Source organism: Eptatretus burgeri, chromosome 9 (genome assembly GCF_056783735.1).
Source record: "Eptatretus burgeri isolate ZD-2024b chromosome 9, Ebu_testis_v1, whole genome shotgun sequence".
NCBI lineage: Eukaryota > Metazoa > Chordata > Myxini > Myxiniformes > Myxinidae > Eptatretus > Eptatretus burgeri.
In genome coordinates this window covers 29,671,160-29,690,566 of record NC_140969.1, presented here as the reverse complement: position 1 = coordinate 29,690,566, position 19,407 = coordinate 29,671,160, and the positions used below count along the sequence as shown (strand labels likewise).

Here is a 19,407-nt window from a genome sequence, read left to right as displayed (position 1 = left end):
CCCAATGGTCCACACAATGAATCTGTTCATCTTGACGACAGGAGTCTGCTGTGCAAAATATGATTTGTTATTACATCCGAGGAGTCCAGGAACAAGACCCTTTGTTTCTGTTGTACAATATTGAGACAGTGCTAAAGCTCACTACTTTTACAATGACTTCAATATTGAGTGATCCTGAACAATCACACAAACCAACAAATATAATCCAGAAAGAAAACAGAAAGGTAGTGCTTTCAAGATTAGCAGATGACAATTTCTCACATACTTCAAGATGCATTACTAATCTCAGGAAGATACCCTAAATAGGATACAGCATATGGGTATGTGGTTCTTTGGACCACTTCTGTCTTAAAAATAAATGACCATCCCAGTCAAAATCGTGCCCCTCGATGTTTCATCAGCTATCTGCTGCATCATCTGACCCAGAAGACTCATCACCGAGCGAAGAAGAGCTGGACTTGCGGGCGTGCAGAAGATACTGTAACTCTTCAGCACTCAGTGCCACGCTCTCGGGTTGTAGCCGTCTCCGCAGCTGTATCAACGCACTGTCCCAAGTGCAAACATGATGGTGATTAGCATACGTACATGAATACGATTGCAAACAACAAAAGCTGGTGTTGACACAATGGTCATGATCATTAAAATTGGAACACCGCAGTGTGCTATATCAATCAATCTTTGCACCTCTTACCGGCATTTTAGTTCACATTATTAAGGAGTAATTATATAATTGTGTCAATCAGAATATGTATTATTCCATAACATATCTATCCATCTGATGGCGAGTACCGCCTCTCTAACGGCCACAATTATTCCGCGTTCTTATGGGGTTGACCGGAGGAAGCTCAGCCCAAGTGTTTCACGAACCACATGGCCAAGCCTGACATTCGACTAAGGAATTTGGCCAAGGTACCGGTGATAGCTCGCCCACTCTTCGCGAAGGACACAATTGAATCTTTAACATCCACCAACTAATTCCAGCAGATGGGATGCTCATTTAATGTCCATCCAAGGGACAGACACACACACACATTGATTGATGCCTCGCCATGCCTGTGAAACACAGGGATGACAGTTTATAGCTGGGTCAGGATTCAAACGCAGTCTAGCCAGCTTAGAGGTGAATGTGCATACCTCTAAGCCTGCCAGCTCTTGGTTAGCATGACTACTACTCCTAATAATGCATTAAAGCTGTCACAACATCCGTTATGGGATCATTTTTCTCCTCATTTACATTGGGTACGATTGTAACCCCACCACGCCCTTTAAAAAAAAAATCAAACTTTTATGTAGTCACCCATCAATGTCCTCTTCATAAAAAGGTTCCGAGTCATCAGTGTGACCGAGCAGTTCAGCGAGGCAGTCCTGTCGAGCTCTCTCCAGTCCCGAGATCAAATCGTGCGAAGTCAAGTTGCGACTCCGGCCTTTGATCTTCTGTAGTCTCCGTTCTGTGAATCCACAAATGGAAATCCACCGATGCAGACCATCACACTAAAAGGGGACTCTCGCAAGGCAGACCTTTTTAAATTGCAATTTTTCTTCAGTACACTCAGCAAAGAGAAACAGAAAGTACTTGACCTTTTAAAAGAAAAATAAATATGAAGATTTGTTGAAGTGAGTTACACCAAATATATTTGTGAAACACATAAATTGCAATAATTTAAATACATTTACATAGTACTGTTGTGAGTTGTTGAACAACGATTCTGAAATCCCAGGCTTTAGTTCGGTCAATACGGTGCATAGTGTGCGAAACTGTAGAAGAATTACGTGATTTGGGTTCATATTAGGAATATGGTTAGCTAACCCTAACCCTAAGAGCTTGGTGCATCAAAACCATTCCAGCTAAAAAGGACTGATTTTGATCAATCCGATGAAAAAAAACACACAAGTGATGGAAAGGAATGAAGGAACATGTACCAAGGGAGGCAAGGTAGACCTCAGAGTCTGGCAGTGGACAGTGTTGTTGGGTTTGCGAACCATTCTGTACGTGCACGCAGAGGTTCTCGCTGAAAGAGTCTGCAATAAAGTAAAAGCCATGTTTTAACCACCAGCACACCATTTAAAAACCACACAAGAGCGAAGTCTATGGCACGCCATCGGCAAATCCCCACACTTCCCACCTTAAAGCAAATTTGAAAGATGGCAAAACGTTTGAACAGGAATGAGTCCATATCAAATTTCAAGCAAAACACTTGTTTTCCATTTTGATTCCTGTGATCCGAAGTCCCCACCTGCTGGGGCATGATCCCGAGGATCAGATCCAAAATAAATAAATTAATAAAATCGTTCAATATTTCATGCATCCCCCGGTGTTGACTGCATACACCAAGTTTCATTTTAAAAGGTTTTTAAATTGTGCGTGGAATTGTATTTTTTTTGATACTTGACCTTTTGACCCCGCACAAGGCCCTGAGCACGGAGCCAAAAATGATTCCGCTCTCGCACCTTCTTGCCATGTGCTGATCATAACGACCAAGTTCAGTAAATTTCTGCGCAACTGTTTAGAAGATAGCATGACGGATGGACAGACACAGACCTGATTACAATTTCCCCAAATTTTTATTTTAAAGTATGGAGTTAATTATTTAATGAATTAATAATAATCCATACGTATAAAAGGAGCCTAGTTCTACTGTCGTACAATAATACAAATGGTAGTGTTGGAAAGCTTACGATAGATTTACTTGGACCAAAAATGTATTCCTTCATTTAATCACACTAGCAGATACCCGTCTCCGACGGGTATGGGGGACAGGACGGATCACAACACTCGGTTATGGTAGTTTCTTTGAATGTTTTGCACCGCATTCAACAGCTCAGTTCATATTGGTGGCGTGTCTGGGTGCCCATGGTAGCGTTTGAGACCGGTCGTTTTAGATTGTTGGCCTTGACACATAGTGCCGGATGAGTAATACGAACGATTTGACATATTCATCGTTTCTATATTACCTCCATCAACAGATTAACAACATGGCAGGATAAAAGTCGTAAATGGTGAGTTGAACAAACGTCCTGAACTCATGGACTTAGTTAAGTAAAGAACGTCGTCTGGGACCCGGCTGTCGGTTTGCCGCCGAATGCTGCTGATTGTGACGTCATCGATTCCCTCTTTGAAAATTCTATCTTTTTTCGATTTTTTGAATCCGCTATCACCTGCGTAAATACATGGAACACATAATGTGAAGATTTCGGAAGTATGAACAGAATATGTTCAGAGAAAAGTGTGTTAGAAGTTCCAGACTTACACCCATTATATTGTTGCGGATTCGCGCCCGCCGGCGTGCGAACGGCCACGTAACTCGAATTGCGGCACGTCGCCCACCGGACGGACAATCCCGTCGTGACCCTCTCGGACTAACGCCGGGAACTAGTCACGGGTGGGCCTTTCGGCCTCACCACGATCGTGCCAATCGGCCCCCCGCGTGGGATAGGGTTGCTCGCCAAATTCGACCTACCTAAGTACCCACACGGAGGGTAGACCGGGCGATCGCACCTCGCCGCAGGTCGACTTCGGACACGGGCCACTTTAAGCGACCCGTTCCGTACTATCGGGATAACCGAGCGGTGTTATCGTCAACCTGGACGGTTCGATTAATTATCGGGCGTTTTAGCCCACGACCAACCCTTTACGTGAAGTAAGATAGAGATTCAATTAGAGAAAAGACGAAGCGAAACGGGAGAAACAGTTCAACATAGCGCACATTTATTTTGCGATGGCACACGGATAGCACACATATACAATTATACACCAAAAGCAAATGTAAAAGAAGAAGAAACACACAATAATGCACAAAAAGCAAATGTAAAAGTGAAACACAATGCAGATCTACCACCGACTACCGAGCACACGGCAACACTTATACAGTTTTACTTCACAGACGGCGCCGACAACACATATACTCAAAGCAAAAGAAAAAGGCACCACCCTCCACGATGAGGGGGGCAGACGGGCCTGGGGGCGAGACCGCGTCGAGCCTACCCGTCTGGTGATGAACCGCAAAATGGCGGTGGCGCCCCGACTCTGCGGGCCTCGCTGAGACTGCCTGTTATGGGGTGGGAACGGGGCCCCCTTCTCGCACTATCTCAGCGCGGGGGGGAAACAGGAGGGGGTTGTTGATGCTCGGGGGGATGAGGATATCTCGCTGGTTCGGGTCCCGCGACGAGCGTCTCCACCGCGACCTCGGTCGCGTTATCGGCCTCCCCTCTCCGCAGCTCCCCGACTCTGACACGAGCGCACCCTCGACTGCCTTCGCCGCCGCCACCTTTCCAACTCTCCCACTCTCCACAGCTCCGTCCAACTGCTTTCTCCGACTCTTCTCTTGACTGGCTCTTCCCAACTCAACTCAACTGCGACTCTTCCCAACTCAACTGCCGGCGAGCGAACACGGCCCTTTATAGCCCCCGGGGCCTCGCTCCTTCACCTTCGACCCTTTACCTCTGGCTGGCTCCCCATTGGACAGAGGAAAAGTGGGCGTGAATGCTTTTTGATCCATGAATCTGCATATAGCGATATTACTCCGACGCACCTGGAGGCGGGGCCAAATCGCCCCATGCTCGCTGATAGGACGGAACAGAAGTGGGCGTGAGTCGTTTTTGATCCGATTTCTTCGGAAAGGCTGGTGTTTCTGCACCCGCTGCTCGGTGCGCGCCCTGCACGAGTCCAGTATCGGTGCCCACAAGCGGCGCGGGAATGACGGTGATGCGATGGTTGCGAGAGCGAGATGTGACGGCAAGGGTCGTGGCTGTTGGCGTTGTTGTTGTCGTGAAGCGGCGTTGCGGCTGGTGGTTGTTGTGTGATGGCTGTTGAGACGTGGTTGGTGGTGGTAGTAATGGTAGTAATGGCGGCTGGTCCAAAATAAAGATAGTAAAAGAAAAACGGCTATCTAGAGGGGTCGCAGCCCGAATGAATGACATTTATTCCCTCTAAGCAACGGGTTTGGGCCTAACTACACATATACTTACAGAGATATCTCACCTAAGGGACCTGAATGGTGGTTTGCGAATTTCGTCAACCACAACAGTACCCCCTCCCCTTTTTACAGACTCGTCCCGAGTCGTCAAATTTTCGTGTGCCATCATGTGTAGTTTTCCCCTAGTACATTTTACCTACGGATCCCTGAGTGCGACATTCATGGTATTCGTGTCCCCAAAATAAATAACCTGAGGGCTGAGTAACTACCTAAACAAACTCACTCACACGGACGACTTAAATAAAATTGCCGGCGCTAGGACAGACATGCCGGGGGCGCAATCATATTTACAGTACATCTTACCTTAACTTACAAATTTTACACTAAACCATGGCCCAGGATCAATGAACTCTGCAAAAAGAAAGCAGTTAGCAGGGAGCCAGGCTGCTCGCATGCAGTCTCTGGCTCAAACAATGCAGGTGATGGGGAACGTGGCCGGCTGCTCACTCGCAGTCCAAGGCCTTCCCTTTTTAACTGAACGCAGTGAACCACAACGGTGCATGGGCTGCACAAACGCAGTCTCCGTGCCAGCTCAAGTGGCACACGCAATGAACACAACGAATGGATGGATGAACACAAACACGGTGCACGGGCCGCTACTGCAGGCCCGTGTTGTAGCTGCCAACAGGGCAGTTCTTGTAGCTTGCAAACCTGTTGCTCTCTGATCCTGGCGCACATGGCAATGAACAGGGGGGGCAAAGCAAAAATTTAACGGGGCTGGTGAACAGGGGCAGTGGGCATGGCATGGCAAAGGTAGCAGGCAAACACAGCCCGCAGAAGAAGGCCGCTGCAGGCAAACACAGCCGGCAGACGAACTGGCCGGCACAGGCCTTGAAGAAAAACACGGCCAGCCGATGGCACAGGCCTTGCAGAAAACAGCTGCAGACGATCCGTCCGGTACAGACCTTGCAGCACAGCAGCTGCAGCCGATCCATCCGGCACAGGCCTTGCAGCAAAACAACAGCTGCCGATGAAGCTGGCCAGCCTTCGCCGTTCAGTGGAGGTTGGTGGAGGGAGTGCGGTGGTGCTGGCCACTCGGAAGGCGGGCTCGGACCTACCCTACGGTCTCCCTCCCAACCTATCGCCTTTGCCTGTCACTGTCCATACCCACTCCCTTAATTTGTCCAAACCCCAATTTAGCCCCAACTTATTTTTTTATTTTTACTTCCCCACTATAAATCGTCCCCTAACCCCCTTTATCGTCTTTGTTCGGCTAACCTATCCTGTCACCTAGCCTACTCCCAACCCCTACGTTCCCTTCCCGGAGGGGAACAAGGGAGAGCTAGCGTCCTGTGCCGAGGCCCAATTCAAGCCTCAGGATGGCCTCCCCAGACTTCAGCGATCTATAACCAAAGCGGGTCCAGCGGCCCACAACGACAGCGAGGGGATGGATGGTGCGGAGGGGTACACTTCCTATCTACCCTAACCATTTAACTGTTAAACTACCCCGGGGCTTTCAACAAGCGCCTCTCGCTTAAACTATTGGTTCTATAAACCCAGATTCCCGTCGCCTGTGTTGGTGTCCTCACAATTTCGGGCCTCGCCCCCCAATTTTCTCTCCGTGCCCTCACACGGTCTCATGGCTGGGACACGTGGCTCCCTTTGGCAGGCACGACCCTCTGCCGAATCTCCCGCTATGGCACCCCCGGGCACTACACTGCCTCCGAGCCTACCAGCTCCCTAAACACCGGGGAGTGCCCCCCATGGCACCTCCCCTGAAACGCACACGTGGCAGGCTGGCTTCCCAGGCCCCTTTCCGAGGGTCACCCGTGCCCACAACACTGCCCACGCGGATAATGGCGCCCCGGGCCCCCGCACCAAGCAGGCGCACCCGTGCCCACTACGCTATCCCGGCCCCCCATGGGCTCTTGGCCTACCACGGCCAACTAGCCTGGTGCCCGGGGTACCCACTCAGCGATACTCACCTTTCGCAGCCACGCTCCCAGCCCGTCAACAGGGCTCCTGCACCCCTCCAAATGGATTTCGAGCCTACATTCACACCAACAACAAAACGACCTCCATTTTTAAATTTTACTAACCCCCTAACTCACTCTACACTGACCCCGGGGTCCCTTGGGCGGGAGTCACTCCTCCCCCCAATCACTCATCGCACCATGCATTCCCCATTCACTCCACACACACAGACCCGCTGGCCTCACTCACTCAACATGTCTCCACCTCATAACTCACCAACAACTCTTCAACAGACTCACCGCTGAACTCTGCCATCCTTCTAACTACCTCCCCTAACTAACTCGTGCTCCCACGTCGTCCCTTACACTACAGCACGTTCCTTTTAACATTACATAGCTAAACTACGTCCCCTCTACACATCTACAAGTCTGTCACTGTCTCCAAATCAAAAAAAATAACTTTCCCAACCTAAATCTCGCTACAATCCCTCTAACTAATCCATTCCACGGGCTCCATGAGGACTTACCCCTGCCCCATGAAGTCGGTCTAACTAAGCTAACCCTTCCCCCTAACTAGTTTCCATCCTGTGCCCTGGTCAAGGGGGTCTTCCACCCCTTGCCAGGGAATCCTGTGCACCCGAAAGTGAGGCTTGTTTTCTTTTTTTTTTTTTTTTTTTCATGCGCAGCACCAGCGCGGCAACTCACAACTCGCGCACTTTGCACCTGCCCGTGACGTCATGCAGCTGTACGTGTACCTCGTCCCTCCTTGGACGGTACCATCCGGCAGGGATACCCCTCCTGCCGGATTCCAACCCCGCGTGCAGCCATGACGTCACCGTGCGCATCAAAAAAAAACACAAGCCCCACGTCTCGAGGGGTTCCCCACGCGAACACATGTGCTTTGCCCGTTGGAGCTTAACACACACGATCGCGTGGAGAACCCGTCCGGTCCAAATCCGAAATCCTGCCTAAACTTTGTCCGTCCGCGGGATCGGCAAATCCACCGCTGGCGCTTCCGGACCGGGACTTCACAATCGCAAGCGAGCACGTGGGGGCCTCGTGCGTTGCACAGCACGGACCTCGTGCTCGCTGCTGGGTGAACCCGGCACGGTGCGCAAAACATCTACAGCCGCTACTCGGCTTTCTTTCCTCTGTCGCAGTCTCCGTCTCCATTCCACACACGCACTCCCGCGTGTTACGACGCTAACACACCTCACCATTAAACTCACACCGGGAGACGCGGCTGCATGTTCACACATGCCGACCGACATCTCCCTTACACACAGCGACCTTGCACACGCTGTCTCTCTCACACTCGGCCACTCACTCACGCATGCCATTACCCTTGCACACGTGGCTCCACTCAATCGCGGCCTTTCACTCACTCGTGCCATTTCCCTCACACAAACCATACCACTCACACACGCGGGGGCACTCGCCCGCAGTGCCTCACTCATACTGGCCGTTTCACTCACACACACGGCGACACTCACACACGGTGCCTCATCCACACACGGCATGCTGGGAAGCACGCCCTTTGGCACACTTGCCACCACACCACTCACACACGGGGTCGCTTCCACACACGGGGAGGCACTCACACCTGGCACCACACACACCGGGACAACCACACTGGGGATTCGTGTCCCCACAAGGGTCTCCGGGGCCTCTATACCCCCCAAGCCCGAGGGAGCTGACCGAGGGAGCTGACAAATTGGCCGCCCTCGTGAATCATGTCTCGCCCGGCGTATACAGGCTCTTCTCGGAGTGTGACACCTACGAAGCAGCGATCGACGTGCTGCAGGCGCTCTACGTGAAGCGCAAGAACGAGGTATACATACGACATCTTCTCAACACACGCAGGCAAGCAGCCGGGGAGACAATCGATCAGTTCCTGCAAGCTCTGAAACAGCTGGGAAAAGACTGCAGCTTCCGGGCCGTAAACGCCGAGGAACACCGAAATGAAGCGACCCGGGAGGCATTTATCCAAGGACTTAGATCAGCCCACATACGGCAACGCTTACTAGAGAAAGCGCAACCCACTCTTGAAAAGGTAGTCGATCAGGCTCGAGCGATGGATACGGCTCAGCAGCAATCTGAGTCATTTGGGACACCGATGCTGCTAATGAACGCTGCTACGGTGGGAACTCAAGGAACCCCACTGACACAGACACAGCCAGACACAGGGGATGGAGAGACACCCGAGGAGCCAGATACCCAGACCACGTCAAACTCCTCAGCAACTGCTCCGGTTGGTAAATGCTTCTTTTGTGGGTACAAAAGACACCCCGCCACAAATGTCCCGCCAGAGATGCCACATGCATGAATTGCGACAAGAAAGGGCATTATGCCAGGGTATGTAAATCTACTCTAAGGAGAAATAAACCCACTTCTGCAGCTCTCTACTCGCAAAAGAAACTAACTGCAGCCTCCCCGGGGAATCTATCCAAGGCTATCATCAACGTACGAATTAACGGGCATAAGGCTGAGGCACTGATTGATACCGGTAGCTCTGAAAGTTTCGTCAACAGCTCGCTAGTGAAGGGCAGGAAATGGAAAATCCACCCGACAGACAATACGGTATGCATGGCCGCCACATCACTACAGTCCCGCGTACGAGGGTACTGCAATGTTGAATTGGACGTAAAAGGGTACACGCATCGGGATGTAAGGGTACTGGTGCTTCGTGATTTATGCGCAGACGTAATTCTGGGTCATAATGTCCTCAAGCAGCACACGAGTGTCGAAATACCCTTTGGAGGAAGCAAACCTCGTCTAATTTTAAATGCTTTGACCACCGCCGAGGTAACGTCCCCCCAGCTGTTCGCTAACTTGTCGCCGGTCTGCAAACCGATAGCGATCAAATCGCGGCGATATACCACTGCTGACATGAATTTCATCACTTCAGAAACCAAGCGATTACTGGAAGAAGGAATTACAGAACCGAGCGATTCGCCATGGCGCGCACAGGTGTTGGTGACCAGCAGCCAGAACCATAAGAAACGAATGGTTGTCGATTATTCCCAAACGGTCAATCGCTTCACCCAACTCGACGCCTACCCCCTGCCGCGCATAGACGAGATGGTCGAACGCGTGGCCAATTATAAGATATTCAGCACCATCGATTTGCGAAGCGCCTATCATCAAATTCCCATCCGAGAGGAAGACAAACCTTACACCGCATTCCAGGCAGGTAGGCGCCTCTTCCAATTCAGGAGGATTCCATTCGGTGTCACGAATAGAGTAGCTTGCTTCCAACGGGTTATGGACGACATCATCTCAGATGAAAACCTCAAAGACACTTTTGTTTACGTGGACAATGTCACAGTGTGTGGAAGGGATCAGGGGGAACATGACATGAATCTGGACAGATTCTTGAGCATTGCTAGAAAATATAATCTGACTCTCAACTACGAGAAATGCGTATTCTCGGCAAGGTCAATTGACCTTCTCGGCTCGACGATAGCCGACGGCACGATTAAGCCTGATCCTGAACGATTGCGCCCACTTCGTGAGCTACCCCCACCTCAGGACCTGCAGACAATGCGCCGGGTGATCGGCATGTTCACTTACTATGCAAGATGGATTTCGCAATACTCCGAGAAAATACATCCCCTAGTGCATTGCAAAAACTTTCCACCAGATGCCGCTGTTGTAACAGCTTTCCACAACCTCAAAGACGATATCAGTAATTCCGTGGTATTATCGATCGATAGCTCGGTGCCCTTCGTGGTGGAGACAGATGCTTCAGATCACGCGATAGCTGCTACGCTTAATCAGTTTGGGCGACCCGTCGCGTTCTTCTCGAGAACTCTCTCTGGAAGCGAGCAGAGACACTCGGCAATAGAGAAGGAGGCGTACGCCATCGTCAAAGCGCTGCGTAAATGGAGACATTATTTTCTGGGAAACCACTTCACGCTCGTTACGGACCAACGATCCGTGGCATTCATGTTTGATGGGAAAAATAACGGGAAAATTAAGAATGAAAAATTATGAGATGGCAGATAGACCTAGCTTGCTATAGCTACGACATAGTCTACCGGCCCGGGAGGGAAAACCCTGCTGCAGACACCTTCTCTCGGGTCTACTGCTCGGCGACAATCAGTCGGGCTTTGCAAGACCTCCATGTGTCTCTGTGCCACCCGGGGGTAACCAGAATGGCACATTTCGTGCGCAGACAGAACCTGCCCTATTCTATTGAAGATATTAAACAAATGAATGCTTCATGCCCTGTTTGTGCTGAACTAAAACCCAGATTCTATGGTGTGGCTCCTGGCAGATTGATCAAGGCCACTTCTCCCTTCGAGAGACTAAACATTGACTTCAAAGGGCCCCTGCCGACCGAGACAGACAACAGATACATATTCACTGTTGTTGATGAGTATTCAAGGTTCCCTTTCGCATTTCCGTGCTCGGATATGACCTCGGGCACTGTCGTGAAATGTCTGTCTGACCTCTTCGCTATGTTTGGGAAACCTTCGTACATACATTCAGACAGAGGGCCGTGTTTCATGTCGGCCGGGCTAAAACAATTCCTATTAGAGCACGGCATAGCAACTAGTCGAACGACGGGTTACAACCCACAGGGTAATGGGCAGGTGGAGCGGTATAACGGAGTCATTTGGAAAGCCGTAACTCTGGCGTTGAAATCAAGAGGACTGGGCCCCGAGCGGTGGGAGGTTACCCTTCCCGACGCTCTGAATTCCATACGCTCTTTGCTCTGCACGTCCACCAATGCAACTCCTCACGAACGAATGTTTACTCACCAACGACGTTATGTTGACAGCCAATCGGTGCCCAACTGGCTAACCCATCCCGGAACAGTGTTCATGAAACGCCCGGTACGACAAAGCAAGTATGAACCCATGGTGGAAGAGGTCGAACTCATCGATACTAATCCAGCGTATGCTCATGTCAGGCTCCCGGATGGCAGGGAGACCACTGTGTCGGTTCGCCATTTGGCTCCCTCAGGTACTCCTCCCTCAGGTACACCACCATCTGGCACACCTCCCTCTGACATCCCCTCCCCAGGTGTTCCCCCCCAGGGACTCCACCCGAGAAGGGTGACGACGGAGCTACCGCGTTCCACCCGAGAGCGACCGGGGAGTCATCTCCGGCACGAGTCGAGGCTCACCAAGAGGATCGGAAGCCTCCCTCAAGTGAAACCGCCATCTACTCCCGGAGAGGCCGACGAATAATACCCCCTCGCCGACTCAATCTGTAAAGGGGATTATCGGCATCCTCGATGCTCATGCTCCTATATGCTCGTTACATAATATATCGATGCTCATTACCATGCTCCTACAACTCAAAATGATCCTCACTGCTTGGCATGTATGCTTCTGTAGTTTAGATAGTTCGCGTTGCTTGAAATGTATACTCCTATAGTGCTGAAGTAATCAAGGTGAGTTAGCTGGGCCTCTAGTTACATTTTAAAGATGGGGAGAATGTGGTGAATTGAAGGTCGTGACGTGTGATCACATGTTGCCCGGCTCGAGCACAGAAGAGATAAAGCTGAGGCTCGGCTCGGTCGGGGGGATTGTCCCGGGGGCATTGTCGTTTTATGTCGGCGGCTCACTTGGTGCTCATTGAATGGTGAGAATACTGATTGATATATAATACTGATTTATTTTGCGGTGATTAGTTGCGCGTGTATACCTTACTGCTTATGTACTCCATGCTGCGTCTGTATTTCCTGGTGTGCCCGTAGAAGTGGCTCCAATCAAATGGAATAAAGCCTACACTCTGAAGGTTCTTCTCTCGTCTTCATTTCACCCGCCTCCACCGTGGGCCCGACAGCCGTTGCACTCCCTCCCAGCTCGTTCACTCCCACACGTGGCGTCGCCATTTTAAGCTCCCCGGTTACTGCCTTCATGCCCGCCTGCAGGCTTCGGCCCATGTTCCGCGTCTCACCCCGCAGCTTTTTCGTTTCTTCCTTCATGTTTGTTTCCATCTTTTCGTTCATGCTTTTTATTTCGTTCATTTGTTGTGTATTCGCATCCATTTTTTCGTTCATTTGTTGTGTATTCGCATCCATCCTCGTTTTCATTTCGTGCATTTCCCCACTGATTCCTGCCAGCATGGCGCATAGCCGGGCCATGTCGGGTGCGCTTGGGTGAGCCGATTCGGCAAGGATCGGGGGGTTTTGGCGGAGGGGGGGAGGGGAGGTGTCATACACCGCGGCCGCCGCCGCACCTATTTCGGGCTCTGGGTTCAGTTGGGCGAGTTCGTGTTCCTGCACAACCAACATTTCCTGCTCGGGGTTTTCATCCTGGACCATGGATTCTACACATTCTACATCCATTTCTAATACCCCCGGCTCCCGCTCGCCTTGAGACGCCATCTTGCTTCTCGTAAAGGGTTAATTTAGCTCGCTCGTAATTTGGAGGGAATCGGGGGTCGCTCCTCTCACCCCTGGACCGATTCCCGTGAATTTAGCTGGAGACAGGAGAGCCCGTTTTCCCGTTCTCCGATACCAGTGCCGCGAGGAGGGCGATGAGTTTATATCGCACGACCTGAAACCAGTGTTGCGGATTCGCGCCCGCCGGCGTGCGAACGGCCACGTAACTCGAATCGCGGCACGTCGCCCACCGGACGGACAATCCCGTCGTGACCCTCTCGGACTAACGCCGGGAACTAGTCACGGGTGGGCCTTTCGGCCTCACCACGATCGTGCCAATCGGCCCCCTGCGTGGGATAGGGTTGCTCGTCAAATTCGATCTACCTAAGTACCCACACGGAGGGTAGACCGGGCGATCGCACCTCGCCGCAGGTCGACTTCGGACACGGGCCACTTTAAGCGACCCGTTCCGTACTATCGGGATAACCGAGCGGTGTTATCGTCAACCTGGACGGTTCAATTAATTATCGGGCGTTTTAGCCCACGACCAACCCTTTACGTGAAGTAAGATAGAGATTCAATTAGAGAAAAGACGAAGCGAAACGGGAGAAACAGTTCAACATAGAGCACATTTATTTCGCGATGGCACACGGATAGCACACATATACAATTATACACCAAAAGCAAATGTAAAAGAACAAGAAACACACAATAATGCACAAAAAGCAAATGTAAAAGTGAAACACAATGCAGATCTACCACTGACTACCGAGCACACGGCAACACTTATACAGTTTTACTTCACAGACGGCGCCGACAACACATATACTCAAAGCAAAAGTAAAAGGGACCACCCTCCACGATGAGGGGGGCAGACGGGCCTGGGGCCGAGACCGCGTCGAGCCTACCCGTCTGGTGATGAGCCGCAAAATGGCGGTGGCGCCCCGACTTCGCGGGCCTCGCTGGGACTGCCTGGTATGGGGTGGGAACGGGGCCCCCTTCTCGCACTATCTCAGCGCGGGGGGAAACAGGAGGGGGTTGTTGATGCTCGGGGGGATGAGGATATCTCGCTGGTTCGGGTCCCGCGACGAGCGTCTCCACCGCGACCTCGGTCGCGTTATCGGCCTCCCCTCTCTGCAGCTCCCCGACTCTGACACGAGCGCCCCCTCGACTGCCTTCGCCGCCGCCACCTCTCCAACTCTCCCACTCTCCACAGCTCCGTCCAACTGCTTTCTCCGACTCTTCTCTTGACTGGCTCTTCCCAACTCAACTCAACTGCGACTCTTCCCAACTCAACTCAACTGCCGGCGAGCGAACGCGGCCCTTTATAGCCCCCGGGGCCTCGCTCCTTCACCTTCGACCCTTTACCTCTGGCTGGCTCCCCATTGGACAGAGGAAAAGTGGGCGTGAATGCTTTTTGATCCATGAATCTGCATATAGCGATATTACTCCGACGCACCTGGAGGCGGGGCCAAATCGCCCCATGCTCGCTGATAGGACGGAACAGAAGTGGGCGTGAGTCGTTTTTGATCCGATTTCTTCGGAAAGGCTGGTGTTTCTGCACCCGCTGCTCGGTGCGCGCCCTGCACGAGTCCAGTATCGGTGCCCACAAGCGGCGCGGGAATGACGGTGATGCGATGGTTGCGAGAGCGAGATGTGACGGCAAGGGTCGTGGCTGTTGGCGTTGTTGTTGTCGTGAAGCGGCGTTGCGGCTGGTGGTTGTTGTGTGATGGCTGTTGAGACGTGGTTGGAGGTGGTAGTAATGGTAGTAATGGCGGCTGGTCCAAAATAAAGATAGTAAAAGAAAAACGGCTATCTAAAAGGGTCGCAGCCCGAATGAATGACATTTATTCCCTCTAAACAACGGGTTTGGGCCTAACTACACATATACTTACAGAGATATCTCACCTAAGGGACCTGAATGGTGGTTTGCGAATTTCGTCAACCACAACAATATTATTTACTGGCCTGTTTTGAAAGACCATGTTTCTGGGATTGAGGAAGAAGAGGAAGAGGAAGAAGAAGAAGGACCTCAAGCTTTAATACAGTGCAGGGGTTCCCAAACCCAGGGTCATGACCTGAACTTGACCCCCCCCCCCTCAAAAAAATACATAAGTAAATTAAAAGAACAACAACTGCGTGTTATAAAATATTATTTTTCGTATTTTTTACTTCAATTTTACATCTTCATTGACACTCAGATATATGCAACATGTTTGTGAAGTACAACATGATGACCTTTGATTAAACCCATCAGCGAAGCGACAGGAGGCATGTGTAGTAGTAGTAATAATAATAACAATAATAATAATAATAATATCACATTCAAGGACCATGGAGCTTTCTCTTTCTCTGGACGTAACTTGCAAGGGGAAGGTTCATGTCACCAAAAACGTAATTTAGGAATACTTTAACAGCCCCAAATATTCCCATTGTCTTGTGCAGCCAACAATTGAATGTTTGGAGCCAAAAAATCTTCTGCAAACCAGATCTTTTTCATGCGTACTGGCAGCTTGGCTGCCGAGTCGTTATCATTTTGTTGGGGCACGACTATGCCGCTGATGCTGTGCCCTTGTACCTCACCAGTACACTGGCACTCAATTTTACCGATCTCAGAAGGATGACAGGCTGAGTCAACCCCACCTCGTGTTAATTCAGTGGCCAACGGGGCTCAAACTCACGACTCTAAGATCCCAAGCCAACCACCCTCACCACTTAACAAAAACCAGGCTTTGCAAACCAGATGGGCAGGCCTGACGTTCGATTGAAGGTGAAGGGCTTTGGAATTTGTTGGGGGCGCAGGCAATTAGCTCGCAAAGTCTTCATGAAAGACACAATGGGATCTTCAACGTCCACCAGCTAATGTGCAGGTGGTAAACGCAGCTTAACATCCATCCAAGGGATGACTGACTTTGTGATGCAACACCCTCCCTGAGAAGCACAAATCCGACAGGTTATACTCGGGTTGGAGATTGAATCCAGACTTGACAGCAATGAGAGTGCGACCTCTGCACCATACTGTCAAACCTAGAGTGGACTTCATAAGTGTGTGTGTATGTGTGTATGTGTGTATGTGTGTATGTGTGTATGTGTGTATGTGTGTATGTGTGTATGTGTGTATGTGTGTATGTGTGTATGTGTGTATGTGTGTATGTGTGTATGTGTGTATGTGTGTATGTGTGTATGTGTGTATGTGTGTATGTGTGTATGTGTGTATGTGTGTGTGTGTGTGTGTGTGTGTGTGTGTGTGTGTGTGTGTGTGAGTGTGTGTGTGTGTGTGTGTGTGTGTGTGTGTGTGTGTGTGTGTGTGTGTGTGTGTGTGTGTGTGTGTGTGTGTGTGTGTGTGTGTGTGTGTGTGTGTTGAATTGAGAATAGCAGGCATAGCTTTCACCAATAATCGATGCAAGCTATCCTTAATAGTTGGTGGAACTGTTGCGAGATAAATGGCTGGATTAGATCTACGCAGTTCGCCCAGATTAAAATAAAACACGAAGCCCCGTGGCACCATCTTGCACCTGTCTGCAAGCTAGGGTCGTTGGTGGATCGTAAAGATTCCAGTGTTACCGTATTTGTGATGAGCAAACAATTTATCACAGGCACCCTCAACAATTTATAAATTCTCACACCTACCAAGCCAAAAACACTGGAGGCAAGCAACATGTGCTTACAACAAACATTGCATGCAGCATGGAATGGATGAAGTGCAGCACCTGCAAAATTGTTGTCGAATCCTTGACTGGAGGTAGTGCAAGTTCCTTCACTCTGAAATTCACCAAATATGGGCTTCCAAGGATCAACATCAGAGGGTAAGGAATAACTCTCAGGGTTCCCGTTGTTGGAAGATACCTCAGCCATGTGCAAGAAAGTTGTGCACGAAAAGTGTCCTCGAAAATGAACAAGAGAAATAGTTGGTGATCAGATTCACATAACACATGAGAACCCTCGAGCTACAGTGATGTCAACATAAAACCAAAAGATAAATATGACTGGAAATATGAATTATATGGAAAAGAGCGACGAGGAAAATATAATTTACACAAATTGGTTCTTTTTTAAATGCCCCCTACCAACGTCCACCACGTCCCCCCCTGACCAATGTCCACCAGGTGCCCCCCCCCCAACCTACATCTGCCAGTTTCCCCCCGCCCCACCTACGTCGGCCAGGTCTCCCCCCACCATTTACGTCCCTCAGGTCCTCCCCGCCCCGCATACGTCCGCCAGGTGCCCCCGCCCCACCAACGTCCGCCAGGTCACCCCCTACCACTTATGTCCGCCAAGTCCCCCTCACTCACTTACGTCCGTCAGGTCCTCCCCGCCCCGCATACGTCCGCCAGGTGCCCCCCGCCCCACCAACGTCCGCCAGGTGCCCCCGCCCCACCAACGTCCGCCAGGTGCCCCCGCCCCACCAACGTCCGCCAGGTGCCCCCGCCCCACCTACGTCCGTCAGGTGCCCCCACCCCACCAACGTCCGCCAGGTGCCCCCGCCCCACCTACGCCCCCCCACGTCTGGCAGGTCTCCCCCGCCCCCACGTCCACCAGGTCCCCCCAACCTACATCTGCCAGGTCCCCCCCGCCCCACCTACGTCCGCCAGGTCACCCCCCACCACTTACGTCCGCCAAGTCCCCCCACTCACTTACGTCCGTCAGGTCCTCCCCACCCCGCATACGTCCGTCAGGTGCCCCCGCCCCACCAACGTCCGCCAGGGGCCCCCGCCCCACATACGTCCGGCAGGACCCCCCCACCCCACATACGTCCGCCAGGTGCCCCCCACCCCAGCAACGTCCGCCAGGTGCCCCCTGCCCCACATATGTCCGCCAGGTGCCCCCGCCCCACCTACGTCCGCCAGGTGCCCCCGCCCCACCTACGTCCGCCATGTGCCCCCCGCCCAACATACGTCCACCAGGTGCCCCCGCCCCACCTACGTCCGTCAGGTCCCCCCACCTACGTCCGTCAGGTCCCCCCCACCTACGTCCGTCAGGTCCCCCCACCTACGTCCGTCAGGTCCCCCCCACCTACGTCCGTCAGGTCCCCCCCACCTACGTCCGTCAGGTCCCCCCACGTCCGTCAGGTCCCCCCACCTACGTCTGCCAGGTCCCCTCCCTGCCCCAGTCCGCCAGGTCCCCTCCCTGCCCCAGTCCGCCAGGTCCCCTCCCTGCCCCAGTCCGCCAGGTCCTTCCCCCCCCCCCACGTCCGGCAGGTCTTTCCCCCACCTACGTCCGCCAGGTCCCCTCCCTGCCCCAGTCCGCCAGGTCCCCTCCCTGCCCCAGTCCGCCGGGTTCCCAACATACGTCCAGAGTGCGGTTCAGGTGTGAAATGCGAAACAAACGTGACCCTCACGAAACACGACTAATGGTCCCTCGACACCTTTACCAAAAGCCGCGACCATGGTGTCTGTATGTCCGAAATGCCGACACAGTCACTGAAAATTTCTTTTTTTTAAAAAACACACAAACACAAAGACAACGCAACGTTCAGTGCGACACACACAAACAGGCCAGGTTAAAATGTCCTGCATTTACTTAAATTTGATTGAATTATTTACCTGATGTTCTCCGTGAGGTAAAGTCTCGTCCTTATACTCTTGTGACGTTCCAAAACAACGGGAGGCGTGACTTCCGCAAAGCCCCACCCCACTGTCCACTGTCCACAGAAGGAGGTGTCACAGCCTCGCTTCACGATACATCCTCAAAGAATCATCGCCAGTATTACTGCAAATAATAATAATAATAATAATAATATATTTATCTCACGGATAAGAAACAATGAACAACAACACGGAAAGGGAAAATAAATCCCCGAGAATGGGGTCTGAAGTCTACGTACTGTGAATGATCGAAGAAGAAATGAAACACGTCAGTCAGTGCCAGGCAGCAGGCCATGAATAAACACGAAACACAATGTCAGGCAGATGTAGGTAAAACACATCGGGTTTTCGGTTGAATTCCGAGGGGGATCAATTATAAATCAAAAGAGGTGATTTTAACATTGTACAGGAATTCAGTGAGGGACACATCCAGAATATTGTGTGCAGTTTTGGTCACCACAACTCAGGAAGGACATAGATGCCACAGAGAGGGTTCAGGGCAGGGTTACTACATTGATTTGGGCCTAGCTTGACTCAGCCATGAGGAGCGGCTGAAGGAGACAGGGCTTTATTCACTAGAATGGAGGCGGTTACAA

The 19,407-nt window shown here is 51.5% G+C and overlaps 1 protein-coding gene across 1 annotated transcript; it reads right to left on the bottom strand.

Moving 5' to 3' along the window:
• Window positions 1-51: 51 nt before the first annotated feature.
• CCDC32 (coiled-coil domain containing 32) lies at window positions 52-18,923 on the bottom strand. The gene is made up of 5 exons (XM_085894571.1): window positions 18,770-18,923; window positions 16,937-17,110; window positions 1,921-2,019; window positions 1,298-1,448; window positions 52-545 (listed from the first exon to the last, which is right to left on the bottom strand). The coding sequence occupies exons 2-5, from the start codon at window positions 17,079-17,081 to the stop codon at window positions 398-400; spliced, it is 543 nt and encodes a 180-aa protein (XP_085750697.1). The 5' UTR covers window positions 17,082-17,110; window positions 18,770-18,923; the 3' UTR covers window positions 52-397.
• Between the last annotated feature and the right edge of the window lie 484 nt (window positions 18,924-19,407).